Raw genomic sequence first — 15,065 nt, forward strand, 5'->3', positions numbered from 1 at the left:
ATGACATAGATGGCAAAAGTTTCATATGTGTCTAAGGCAGTAGAAAAAGTACAAGTAGCAGTCAAAAACATCTACAAATGTACTAAAGACTCGAAAATATAGCATAGTAGCTCCAAATATTTCCATGTTAATTTTACGTTGCGAATCAGCTAAATACCTCGGAATATACCTCGATGGTAGGTGAAACTGAAACCTCCTGTTAGATAAAAAGTAGAGAAGATTAGACTCAAAGTCAAGCCACTGTACTCGTTAGTCGGAAGATATTCTCAACTCGACCTAAAATCAAAGATATTGGTTTATCAGTCAATTAAAAAGCCCATTTGACCTATGGAGTGCAAATATGGGGTTGCACTAAGACATCAAACCAATTAGTAATCCAACGCATCCAAAACAAAGTTTTACGATTATTTACAAATGCTTATCACTACGTGACCAATAAGGATGCACAATAACCTCGAAATCAAATTGATACACGAAGTGATCCAAGATTTCGCCTTAAAACATGAAATAAGGTTGATATTACGGCAACGTGGAAGCAATACAGCTACTGGACAACAAGCAGGAAATTAGAAGATTGCAGCGAACCAAACCACATGAACCTTTTAGTGTATAAGTGTATTTTTAACTTTAGTTTAAGTAGAGTAGTTTTATTTTACTTTGCGAAATTCATATTGATATATTAATCCCATACTCGCCTTGCTTGTATATTAATGCAAGTATTACAGAACAGTAGTAATAAATCAATTTGTAAATTAAGATTGTACTAAACATATCGAAAGTACGATGTTATTAATAACAAATATATATGGCGTTATGGATGGACTATTGCCGATTTTTTTGGTAAAACTGCAATTGAAAGAAGATACCGAAACAAGTAATAGTCAGATTGAGCTATACGGTAGATGTATCAACACTTGTAATCTCTGGTTGTCTCTGATGAGCTTGATGAACAATCGCTTTCTAAGTGCTCATCAAATACTTAGTACCACCAACCTTGCCTTGTGGGCTTGGCAACGGCTTGTGAAGTTTCATCATAGGAACTTTCCTTGATTGTTCTACTGTTAATTCATCTAAAATTTAAAATTTTATTTTTTATCCAGGTTTACTTTCCTTTGCTTCCAAGTTTTAATGGAACAGGTTGACAATCAATCTTTTCAAAAACATCATAAATTATTTTGACAACTGGCTGGACAATGTGGTGTTTAGTGTTGAAATTTTCGAACATACTTTTCTATATAATTTATCGGTTTTTATTCCTTGAGTGTATGGTGTACTATTGCTACATGGGTAGTTGCGCCGTAATAGAACTCGAAAACTAAATGAAGCTGCTGGATTATTCAATGACGATTTAAGCGGCAAAAGTCAATAAAAACACTTTTGAAAAATCACAGATATCTATTAGAAATAATTTAGTTTATTGTCTATGTTTTCTGTTTTCTCTACTCTGTAAATATATTTTTCATAACAACTTATCATTTTCTTCTATCTGGGAATGTATACTTAGAAAAAACACTTTTAACTACTCACATATGGTTGTATAACTAATTGTTGAAAAAAATAGGGGATATCTATTCTTTTTAATTAATTTTCACTTTAATTAATTCGGAGTGGAATCTAATTCCTGTAGTCTAAACACATACTGTCTACTCTACGCCGACGCTAACACACAAATTAATAGTAGTGCCGACGTTTCTGTTTTCTATTCAATCTTAATCTGCCTAATTACATTTTGCTTAAATGTGATACCCCGAGTTTCGGTGAAATTTCGTTTTCCTGAGTATATTGCATAACAGTAAGGGAACAAAATTCCTTAATCAATGTTTTAGATCGTGATTTGAATATGTCCGATTCTATTTAGTGATTTATTCTATTAAATTCTATTAAAGAAATGCGCCATTTTATTAATTATAACTATCTAGTTAATATTAAATTGCACAATAAACGTAGATTAACAAATATAGTTAGTATTAGTCTGTGTCTCAGTGATATTTTATGCTGAGACAATAAAATTGGTTGCGCTAGTGGCTGGGTGGCTTTAAAATCGTAGGTCTTCGTATTATATCTTTATTTATTCCATACTATAGCATATGTGAAAGGGAATAGTTTATAGAATATTTTGGATATAAAGATAGAGAGATATAAAGATATATTTTTCGTCATAATTTGTTTTTTTTTTACATCCGAAGTGATAAAGAATCCTATAGAAAATTAAGTGGCGTTTATGGTGTAAGTAAGTGAGCATTTAGATCAAAATATTTTATGTCACGACATCGCTACGAAACGTTTAGTTTCCATCATAAAATTTACATAAAATTATATACCGAGATGGAATTTCAATTTGTGAATTGTGGTTGAAGCAAAACGCATTCAGACAATTTTTGAAATGAATGATTACGGGTGATGAAAAGTGAATCAAATTTGACAACAGTGGGCGAAGAATGTTATGATCGAAGACTGAAATGGCATCAAGGATAGTATGGTTGGTGGGACTGGAAAAAATTATTCACCGTGAGTTGCTTGAACCTGAAATAATTTTTTCGACCCTTTACTATCAATAGCTAATACGATTGGAACAGGTAAATGAAAAAAGTTGTGATCAATCGTTGCCTTGCATCGCCGAAACGCTTAGTGTGACCGTATATTTATGCTTGTCACTTATTTATTCGGAGAAATGCCAACAGTAGAAAATGTTTTTCTTCTAAAAATTTGCGTTGAAACCGTCTTTATAATAGTTCCGCTACTGTAATTAACAATATGTAGATCCTTAGTAATTAAGAAAAGTATTACGTTTCCTACGAGTTATTTCTAACAGTTCGAGTTATATCTGAGTATAGTTCAGAAAATGCAATGCATTGCAATCAATCCAAACCAAATCCTTATGACATGATCCTTATGATATGACAAATCCTTATGACACATGGTGTGTTCTTGATATATTTGGACGTATTCGGTACCTATTGCCTATTTTTATTTATTTATTGTTTTCTTTCCTTCAATGTCCTTTTCATTATATAATACTATAAAAATAACAATAACATGGTAAGATAAAGCCGCAAGAGTATCTAAAACATTAGAATTTTTACATACAACTCTAATAAATAGGTATATAAAACTATTGAAAGCTTGAATGGTTTTTTCAGGGTACTTAGGGTAATGCAGATAGTATTTTCTCTGTCAGTATTGATAAAAAAGTTTATATTATTGGTTTTATTTTTTTAAATACGATTTTTTCCAAATAAGTAATATGTCATTTACACTTTTATACGAAGACATGTTTTTCAGTATGGTGCTAATGTATTGCATTATCCTCTGTAATTGTTAATTCCACAGTAAAAATCTACAACTGAAAAGAGAATTCTCAAGCCGCCTAAATTACATTTTACCTCCGTATCCGGAAAGCTGGAAAAATTACATAATGAAATATAAAAGAAGGTTTTAGGAAATTTAATTTGCCCCCAAAAAAATAATTAGCCTTTGCGTTTAGACTAAAAATCCCTTTCCTAAATTAAATCTTGTTAACAATCACTCAATAATTTTACTAATTAAAACATAATGCCCTATTTACTCGTACATCTGTTGTCAGGACGTTATTTGATTGTTTATTGTTTGTTATTTTTTTAAATGTTTATTGAGTTATTTATACTTTTATTTGATAGTTTATTTTATTTGATTGGTTTAATTAGTGAGATCTTATATTTTTATTCTTATATCTTAAACTTTGCTTGAGTTGCAGCCGATTTAGAAAGAAATCTATGTAGCTTACCTAGCATAAGCACAATAAAATGTGAACGCCTACGCAACACAGTGGTTAAAGCGAAACTGAACTAAACCTCACATAAACAAGATGGCCTGCAATCAAAATGGTAGCGAGACTTTTTGCACCACGTTATATATATGTCACAAAACAGCTTGAAATTGTGAAGGTGAAACTGAACTTTTTGACTTGAACCTTTTATAAAAACTATCTTTTATATAATGGAAAACACCATCATCGAATCTGCATAAAAATCTATATGAAAAGGTTTAAATAGTTATACCTAAAAGGTAATTTTATCGACCAACAATACATGATTATGTGAAGACAGTGCATAATTCACATGTTATTGATATTCACATCTCACTCAAACCAATTTCTGTACATTTTTATAGTTTGTATTCATGATATATGTCAGCGACTATACCCAAGGGTTCTTTCCTACTCGTACTAAAAATGCTTCGAGAGTTCCCTTTTCGGTTCTGTTCTAATATCGAACCCTCGTAAGGGACATCAATATTACATGGACGTTTACATTTGAGACATATTGATATTTGATATTTGATAAATCGATTTGTATCCTACCATCTAACAGATTTATTAACAACAGAAAATATTAGATCATATAATATTATCAAAAACTGACCAAAAGAAATGATTAAACATATTATTAATAAAAATTTACATAACGATTTTTAATGTTTGTATTTGCAAAGTAAATGGAATATTGATACGTGGAGATTAGATTAGGTAACTATACATTGATGAAAAAATACAGAACAATGAAGAATATAGTACTGTATACCATTAGAAGCATAAGAAGACAGAAGAAATGGGAAAGTAGTTTAACATGTTGTTCGTCTGGTCGGTCGGTCGGTATAAATGTGTGGCTGTCGATGCGATTGTTTGGCCGAACACTCACTACTATTTTTGGAAGAAATTTGCACGAGAACTGAAAACTCCGACTGAAGAAATATTTGTTTATTTCGATTTAAACTGATACATGTGGTCGACAGGAAAATGGACAGGATATTAGGTTAGGTAGAGAAAGTACGGTAGCGCTGTGGAAGTGGTACTGTTACAAGGGGGTAGAGAAAAGAAAAGAGCGAGACGTCATCGTGGTGATTTTATATATCCGGGAGCCTTATGGTAGCAATCCACCGGCGTTGCCAACCTTTGAACTTGGTGTAGGGGAATGTGTGGTGGCCTAAAGTGTCGTAGCGGTCGCTACAAGCTGTTTATTATTTAAACTTGGTCTTATGGCGCTATCAATTAATTTATAATAGATGATGTATTTAATTGCATCATTTCTAAGTCATCATCATCTAAGCAGCTCAATGTAGAAGCTTCACTAACAGGTTTCACTTTTCATACTGATGATTCATATAAATATAAAACGCAAGAAGAATATGCAGAATTGTTGTCAAATGTTTGGTGTCAATGTCAAAAAACCCATTTCCAATCGCTTAAATAATATGCGAATGATACAAAAGCTTGGTTATTTTGTCCCGTATGGATTGAATGCAAGAGACATTGAAAAACGTTTGGTCACGTGTAACATGCTGTTTCAAAGGCAAAATCTAAAAGGATTTTTGAATTATATTGGTACTGGTATTGAAAAGTGGATTCATTATGATAATACAAAGCGAAAAAATCATTGGTATAGTAATACTTGGTCATGTATCAACGGCAAATCCGAATATTCATAGCTCCATGCTCATGAATCTGGTGGGATCAGCTTGATGATGTTACTATGCTGCGAACATCTAATAAAATAATCAATGGGGATCGCTATCGATTACATTTTATCAATCGATCATATCAGTATCACAGAACAGTGATTATGAATGAATGATATACAATGAATGATTCTTCAGTATGACAATGCTGGATCATATGTTGCAAAACCAGTGAAAAGCACCGGTGGCGCAGTAGTAAAGGCAACAAGACGGTCCTACTACTGTTGCGATAGCGGCGTGTTCGAATCCTGCTAGTGCATGGCCGTACATTTATGTTTGTGATTGATTAATACCTGTTAATAATCCGACAAGGAAAAATTATCCCAGTCACGCCAGTAACGAGGTTGGATAAGAACGGATGTCTTCTGGGATGATTTCTAAAGTTGGTCCAGTAAACTAGTAAACTAGTGAAAAAATACTTCACTAAGCAGTACTTCACTTCTTATGAATTCTATTATTATAGTCTATGAAGATATCCGTTCTTTCGAGATGTAATTCGTAAATTATCTGAAAGACGGAAAAAATAACGGCTATCGATGGGCAATGTCTTGAATAAAATACATAGTGCCAATTTTTTACAATAGATTTTTTTAAAACAAAAATTAATTTATAACAGGTCAATTGAAAAGTCCCCGGCCTGACACACAAATGGCGCGACTAGAATTAAATCCATATGTTTTTAAGTTAGCACTAACCCTCAAAAGATGCGTGTATAAAATAATATAAAAACAGCTGTCGGATCATTAGTTTGTGAATAATAGTATTTTGAGTGAAGCAACTTTTGTTATTGTGAAAAAAATGGATAAAAAGGAATTTCGCGTGTTGATAAAATATTACTTTTTGAAGGAAAAAATACAGTTGAAGCAAAAACTAGTTCTGATGTCTAATTTTCAGACACTGTTAGGTTTAGACGTGGTGAAATGAGCACCGAAGACGGTGAAAGCAGTGGACGCCCAAAAGAGGTTGTTACCGACGAAAACATTAAAAAATCCACAAAATGATTTTGAATGATAGTAAATTGAAATTGAATAAAATAGCAGGCACTCTAACGATATCAAGTGAACATGTACATCGTATCACTCACGAATATTTGAGTATGAGAAAACTCTGTGCAAAGTGGGTGCTGCGCGAACTCACTTTTAACCAAAACAACGACGAGTTGATGATTCGGAGCAGTGTTTGAAGATGATCAAGCATAATAAACAAGAGTTGTGCGTCGATATGTGACAATGGATAAAACATGGCTCCACCATTTCATTCCGAAGTCTAATCGACATTCATCCGAAAGGACTGCACACGATGAACCCGCTCCAAAGCGTGGGAAACGCAACAGTCGGCTGGCAGGGTTACGGCGTCTGTATTTTGGAATGGGCATGGAATAATTTTTATTGACTACCTAAATTGCGTTATTGGACCGTTTGAAGGACGAAATCGCCGAAAAGCGGCATTTGAAGTAAAGGAAAGTGCCGCTTCACCAAGTCAGTGAAAACGATGGCAAAAATCCATGATTTGGGCTTCGAATTTCTTTCTCATCTACCGTATTATCCAGATCTAGCTCCCAGATACTATTTCCTGTTCTCAGATCTCAAAAGAATGCTCGCTGGGAAGACATTTTACTGAGGCCTATTTTGAAGCAAAGGACAAATCGTACTACAAAAATGGTATCGAAAAGTTGGAGGGTCGCTATAATCAGTGTATCACCCTTGAAGGGAATTTTGTTGATTAAAAAAATTAGTTTTGGCAAAAACTGTGTTTTACTATGGTGGGCCGGGGACTATTCAATTGACCTGTTAAAATTCTATTTATTTTTTTAACGTCGTAAGAGCAAATATAATGGTAAATAAAATAGACAAGACAATTTAAGTTATGAAGGCAAATGCTTAAAAGTATATAAGAACTTCAATTGCTAAAGAGATAAGAAAAATACAGAGAAATTTTGTTAACTAATATAATTACGTGTTTTAAAAAGTTTACTGAACACATTACTGAACTTTTCCTGAATTTTTGCAAACAGAAGAAATAATGTAATTCCTCCTTGGATCGTGGCAGTTTTACGCGAAGTCCAAGGATAACTTAATTATGTTTATATTAGTGTTTTCCTTTCAATTTTTTAGTCATTGTATTTCGTCGAAGTTCTAAATTAGATAGAAAACAAGCTATTGGTCTGAAATTGTGTAGGATATCTTTAATAACTAACAGTGGTACTATAAATTAGTGTATTGATTCTAACTTTTCTCATTACTTAAATAAATTCTGAAGCTTCTACAAGATATATAGTAACTAATAAAAAATAGCTTCATATATGCATTGATCAAAAAATTTTTTCATAATTTAATTTACATTTTTTCTTTTTTGAAGGGACGATATTAGTTTCGAATTTCCGCCTTTCTTCAGCTTCGAAACTGTGTGCTTGTCTAGAAGTGGTGGCAATAGTGTATCTTTCACAAATTTTAGAACATGTAGACTAACGATATCAGATATAGCAATATAATGTTTTGCTGACCTCGTCCACGACAATCTGTAGAGCTTCATTTGATTTTGGCAGTTCCTAAGTACACTACGCTCAGCGATTCACCACTTGTATAGCACGACTTTATGGCCATGAATATTTTATTTGGCAGCGCAGTGAATGTCTCCAGAACTAACCAGTTATGTTTAGCATTTTGAATTCTTCAGAAGTTTTTATCCATTCACCACCATTCACTATATGTCACAAAAGTTGTTATTTATGTGTGGCAAGCAATAAATTGAAATTAGTTGAATCCAGAAAGTGTAGGAATTATATTCCCTCCTTTTGGATTGAATGTCCATCTTTTGCACTAACACACACAGATAACTGTTAATCTTATTAATTAAATATATATATATATATATATATATATATATATATATATATATATATATATATATATATATATATATATATATATACTAATAACGGTCTACAAAGTACCCAGAAATATAATCCCAGATGTTGAACACGGGCGGGTTGCCAGCAGCGCCAACTGGAACCCGACAACGAATAGCTGGTGGCAACCCCGAGACGTTCATCTGGGATGTTATTGAAGGGTATTTCGGTCATTCAGTGCTCAACCCTCGTTTGGTTTAGACGTGCCACCATCGACTGCCCAAGCCTCGTCTCCAGGTAACACCGCTGCCATCCGCTTTATCTAATTGTATTTTTCACATTTTTTTATATAGCCAATAAATAACGGTCACATAATGTAAACACCACTGTTTCATTTCGTTTTACCTCCATTCACCGAGCCACATCATTTACCCTATATATATATATATATATATATATATATATATATATATATATATATATATATATATTTGTTATGTATCATCGCTGATTTGTCCGTGAATTGTGGGCCGCATCTCTTTTTTCGAAAGAATGCATTTCCGAGGTGGTTCCATTGGAACCAAATCAGGATCTGTACGGCGAAAGTAAATCGAGGAAATTCTCAAATTTCAAAAGCACATACACAATTTTCACATACTTTTTATCTAATATAATCAAATATTGGTGTATAACGTTATTGCTGACCTGATGTGATGGCAAATCAGAGGTATTTCACTGCAGAAGCCATTCAGTTTGCTTTTTAAATTTTGTAGACAATTATTTCTATGGTGTAGTTATGGAGTGGTTATGGAGTTTAGGTCTTCTATTCCTGGTGGGGATAATAACTTTTTTTGTTGTTCAGTTCAATCATCATTGTTTCTTTATTAATATTTTCCCTCATAGACCTTTACTTGACCTACCCATTGTAATATTAAATAAAATAACCGCGTAATTTATTGAAGAAATATCTAACACTAAAGAGAGAGAAATAATATATTTTTAACAAAAAAATTGAACCGACCTTAAAAACTTAATAAGGAGCTCACAAAAAATATTCAAGTTAGAGTAGTCTGTAGTTAGTAGTCACAAAAAAACATGTTAATATAAAATATGTACATAAGGATCATTGTAATAACTATATAAAAGTAAACAAGACCTTATTTAACTTCTCTACTACATATATTTTATATTCTACTATATATACACAATTTAGCTTCATACCTAACTAAACCTGTTTATTTAATTACAATATTATTTTGACTACTACCAACTAATCACTTTAAAGTAGATGCCGAGCCCAAACATTACAAAAATAATAATATAATTTTGTGACATATAAAACAATTATATTATCAACAAAACAAATCTAAATTAATGCAACTGTTTGGGTTCGGCAACGGTTTCACAATAGTTGGTAGTAGTTAAAACAATATTGTAAATACATAAATAGGTTTAGGTAGGTATTAAGTTAAATTGTGTGTATATAATAGAATATAAAATATGTGTAGTAGATAGGTTAAATAAATTTTTTGATATTTTTATTCAGTTACTAGCTGACCCGACAGACTTCGTCCTGTCAAAAAGATTTGTAATGTGGCAGTTTTTGTGCCTACGTATTTTAAAAAATTCTCCTGAACAGAACCATCACCCTGGTGATAGGGCGTTGTGAATAAAAAATAATTAAATAAAACATATATAAGGACTGAAAAGTAAGTAATCGCTTTATTGTTAATCATGTGAATCATAATTATTATTATTATCATTATATTGCTTTGGTTTATACGATGTTTTTTGTTTGATTACCTGGCGCATAGATAAACAAATCTGATGGTTTTCCAACACGGGAACAGGCAACATACAATTGACCATGTGAGAAACATGGGTTTTCTAGATTAATACCACAAACACTTAATGATTGCCCCTGGGACTTGTTTATAGTCATAGCAAAAGCAAGCCGTCAACATGTCTATAGGAAATTTGCCATTACCAATGTCAATGAGTTGTTTAGAGAATATGTTTCCAGATTGGTCATTTTGCAACTCGACACGCATATTCTTGCTTAAATGAAGTACTTTAACATGTTTCCACAAATTGGAGGACTTTAGACATGCATTGAGTTCATCAGCTGGCGTTGATCGTGGAATCACTGGCAATGTTTGACGAAAATCTCCTGCTAATAAAATCATTGCACCACCAAATCGGTTATTATTGCTACGTAGATCTTTTAAGGTTCTGTCTAAAGCCTCCAAAGATTTTTTATGTGCCATCGTGCATTCATCCCAAACAATCAATTTACATTGCTGCAAAACCTTTGCCATTGCAGAGTTCTTCGAAACGTTGCAGGTTGGAGTTTCATTGCTTTGCATATTTAATGGCAATTTTAGTGCTGAATGGGCTGTTCGACCACCTTCAAGCAAAGTTGCTGCGATTCCCGACGAAGCGAGTGCAAGTGCAATTTTATTTTGTGAGCGAATTGTTGCTAATATTAATGAAATAAAAAAAGTTTTTCCTGTACCACCAGGTGCATCTAAGAAATAAATCCCTCCAGTTTCATCATTTGTTACTTTCATAAGAGTTTCAAATACATACTTCTGTTGTTCATTTAACAGTGGAAGATTTGTTTGAATTTATTCTTTCAAAGCGTTGAGATCATACAGTCTTTCTCGATGCAACTCTTGGTTAAAAGCGTCATGCATTGGACGATTGGGCGCTGTCAGGCCTAATTGAATTAATAGTTTGTTTGACATTATCAAGCACATGTCCTCAATTGAAATCAATGCTTCATTGTAAATTTCTTCACTGATTTGTATATTTGGATTTCCCATTCTATTCCGTATTTGATACAAAATATCATCACACATATAATCTTTGTACTTCATCCACAAATCAATTGGGTTTGATGGGAAGCATGTAGATATGATTATAGAAAACAATGTTCGTATTTGATGAGTGTGTGATGATATTACAGCATCATTGAGAGTTTGATCCCAATGAGCGTCATTTTCAAGCAATTGCAAACGTTGACAGGCTTCTCTGTAGGATCCACACAATTCACCATCAACAGTTCGTAACTGTTGGAATGATGTTGGGCCACGTACATTGACTAATAGCAGTCGTAAATAAAAACATTCATCATTGCTTGGATGTACTGAATAAATCCGGCCAATCGCATCGGTGGAATATACATCTGTATATCCTGGAACTGGTTTTCCTTGTTTCCGTCGTATAAATCTCCTTGAGGATTGATTCCAGGTATAATATTTTGGCATTTCAGAATATAGCAATGTTTGTGCGAAATCATCGTTTTGGCATGTCTCAAAAAAACTGGTTAATGTAGTAGATGGTGGCTGAGCAGCTCTTTGTACTGCGTTCTGTGCTGTAAAATACACTCTTTGTCCATTTTCTAAATGCACAGCTAAGTGAACAACAGAAGGGTGTCTCTCATGAATAGGAAAAGAAAATATTCGCCAAACTGCTTCATTACTACTGACATAGCGGCCCATTTGGTATTGGGTAACTTCATCATTAGAATTCTCTGCACCAATTCCAATCACAGCCATATCACTCCCTTTGCTTACATATTTGCAAATGTATTTAATCGATTTCACTGAATGGCAAGATTCAACGTTGATGTGTGCTTTGAATGTCTTTGATAAAATGGGTGAATATGGAACAATCCAACGATTATCTATTTCAATATCTTGTTGATTTAATTTGACAATTGTTGATTTTCCATTGTCTGCTGTCGATCTGCGACGATACAATGGATAACCGTCATTACCAGTAATTGTTTCCGATATTAATGTCCGTGGATATCGTTTTGAACATTTACCATCCATCATACACGGTGAATTTTGATTAAGAGTTCCACAGGGACCATGTATCATGTTTTTGATAACTACCTCATGCAATCCAGGATCTACTTGTACATTAGGGATTTCAGCTGATATCACTGCATCAACTTCATTTGGCCTTATCTTTTCAACCAACCAAATCAAAATGTGTGCATGTGGCAATCCTCGTTTCTGCCACTCCACAGAATATATCCAGCAGCGTGTCTCACCAAACACATTATGTTTTACGATGAAATTCATTAAAGATTTCAACTTTTGTCTAAAGACTCTGGCTGTAATATCATGACGATCAATGGATGATTTCCCAGGTAATAACTCCTGCTTAATTTCTATCCATTGCGGATTGCATGTAAATGTGATGAACAAATCTGCTGTACCATAATGACGAACATACGACATGGCATCTTGAGCATATTCGTGCATATGCCGAGGGCTTCCGATGTATGTTGCTGGAAGAATGGATAACCGTCATTACCAGTAATTGTTTCCGATATTAATGTCCGTGGATATCGTTTTGAACATTTACCATCCATCATACACGGTGAATTTTGATTAAGAGTTCCACAGGGACCATGTATCATGTTTTTGATAACTACCTCATGCAATCCAGGATCTACTTGTACATTAGGGATTTCAGCTGATATCACTGCATCAACTTCATTTGGCCTTATCTTTTCAACCAACCAAATCAAAATGTGTGCATGTGGCAATCCTCGTTTCTGCCACTCCACAGAATACATCCAGCAGCGTGTCTCACCAAACACATTATGTTTTACGATGAAATTCATTAAAGATTTCAACTTTTGTCTAAAGACTCTGGCTGTAATATCATGACGATCAATGGATGATTTCCCAGGTAATAACTCCTGCTTAATTTCTATCCATTGCGGATTGCATGTAAATGTGATGAACAAATCTGCTGTACCATAATGACGAACATACGACATGGCATCTTGAGCATATTCGTGCATATGCCGAGGGCTTCCGATGTATGTTGCTGGAAGAATAGTCATCCGACCGACATTCTGTGCATTTCCATCAGTATTAATCGCATCTCGAAGGTGAATATACTCTTCAGATCGGAGTTTGGTTTGATTCAACCTGATGAATGTTAATCTCTCCGTTTCAATTTTAACATACATGTCATCAACATATTTGTGATATAATCGCCGACATTTCAATATGCGATTATCTGCATTTTCCCGAATCATTAGGCGGTATGAATAATAGTTCATTGAACTGACTTTTTTGTTGGTTTCAGAACCTGTAAACAGATTTTGTTTTAATAACATTCAAATATAAAATTAAAATACATAATATAGTGACTGAGATATTATCGCCATAGCTAAACTAATATTTTAGTTACCTGTAATGGGATTTATCATTTTTATTGATAAATCGTAGCCATCTTCACCTTGCCAAAATATAATGGGATATTGCAGTGCATCATATGAGCGGTGTGTTTCCTTTATAGGTTGTAATTGAAAATTCCGACGATGTAAAACAATATCACGGGATTCCAAGTTTTCTCCAACTACAACGATAGCAACTTCATCAATAGTTGGTGCATTAAAACGTCTTGTATGTTGACCTGCAGGTGTTTTATCAGCTCTGATTACAATTTTGTGATTATCGGATGGCATCAGATCCAGGGCAGTTTTAAACAATATAATCAATTGATTGTGTTGATGAAATAAAGTTTGTAATTGTTCTACAATAGACCTTTTTACTAAATTGTTATGTGCACAACGCAGATCAATTTCTTGTGGTGAATTGCCCATAAAATAAATTTGCAGGAATTTGTTGTCGCTATCTGACACTGGTAACAGTGAACCTGCTCTGTGATATATTTGCCCTTGTATCTGTAAATAAAAAAAATATTATGGTGTGGTATAAATTAATGGATTGTCAATGATCAAACTTAAATAATATTTGATCTTAAAAAGTATATATTTAGTTTTAACTAATATCTATCAAATATAAAATATAATAAAAGTGTCACTGAAACTGAATCACCATATAATATGATGACTAAGTGATATATTTCGTAATGATTAAGAAATTGAAGATTAGTAACACATCTTAACTTTGGTGACAGAAAATTTTGTTCGCTAAAATAATTATGAGTAACTGCTATAATACATACCTTGAAAGTTGGCATAAAATTTTCCCGAACTGCATTTGTTGCCCCAAATGAAGTCATTTGAAAGCAATTGTTATATTGTTGAATATGTGTCAAAAAGTGTATAGAATCTGTTCCTATTCCTGAAACCAATGAGTACAATGGTTCTGGTGGTGGATCCAATTGTATCAATTTCACTTTACCATTTGCGCAACACAATCCATTGGCTTCGTTTTTGTATTTTAATGCCTTACAGTGTGAGCAAACCAAGTTCATAGAACCAATAACAACACATTGGTAGTTACTGTAGTCAATTGACACATCGTAACTGAAAGCAGCTGGATTCAAACTTGCGCGATTATTAGTTGAATGTCGCGCTCGCGCTTCACGCGAATCAAATATAAATTATTTTTTCACTAATCACGAACTAAACAAACACTAACTAACTAAACACTCTGCACAAAACACGATATACGAATTTGTTTCGTGTATCACTTGACAATTCATCTGTCATCTGTCAAAAGTCATCTGTAACAGACAACTTTTTTTTTTAAATTTGATATGACTTGAACTCAAATCCTTTTAAGCCGTACGAATTGTTTTATTTATTTAAAATTTGAATTAAATTTTAAACAAATAAAAAATTTTAAATAAATAAAACAATTCGTACGGATTAAAAGGATTTGAGTTCAAGTCATATCAAATTTAAAAAAAAAAAGTTGTCTGTTACAGATGACTTTTGACAGAT

The 15,065-nt window shown here is 33.3% G+C and overlaps 2 protein-coding genes across 2 annotated transcripts in view; one reads left to right on the plus strand and one right to left on the minus strand.

Annotated features, from left to right (window-relative positions):
• Ac3 (Adenylate cyclase 3) overlaps positions 1-15,065 on the plus strand; it is a 146,959-nt gene that overhangs the window by 55,532 nt on the left and 76,362 nt on the right. The window lies entirely within an intron of this gene.
• On the minus strand, positions 961-14,479 carry LOC143192667 (uncharacterized). The gene is made up of 4 exons (XM_076398143.1): positions 14,342-14,479; positions 13,562-14,057; positions 12,671-13,459; positions 961-1,070 (listed from the first exon to the last, which is right to left on the minus strand). The coding sequence occupies exons 1-4, from the start codon at positions 14,396-14,398 to the stop codon at positions 961-963; spliced, it is 1,452 nt and encodes a 483-aa protein (XP_076254258.1). The 5' UTR covers positions 14,399-14,479.

This window comes from Rhynchophorus ferrugineus, unplaced genomic scaffold, assembly GCF_030347505.1.
Source record: "Rhynchophorus ferrugineus isolate W39M unplaced genomic scaffold, kcgeb_rfMv2 rfM3, whole genome shotgun sequence".
Taxonomy (NCBI): domain Eukaryota; kingdom Metazoa; phylum Arthropoda; class Insecta; order Coleoptera; family Curculionidae; genus Rhynchophorus; species Rhynchophorus ferrugineus.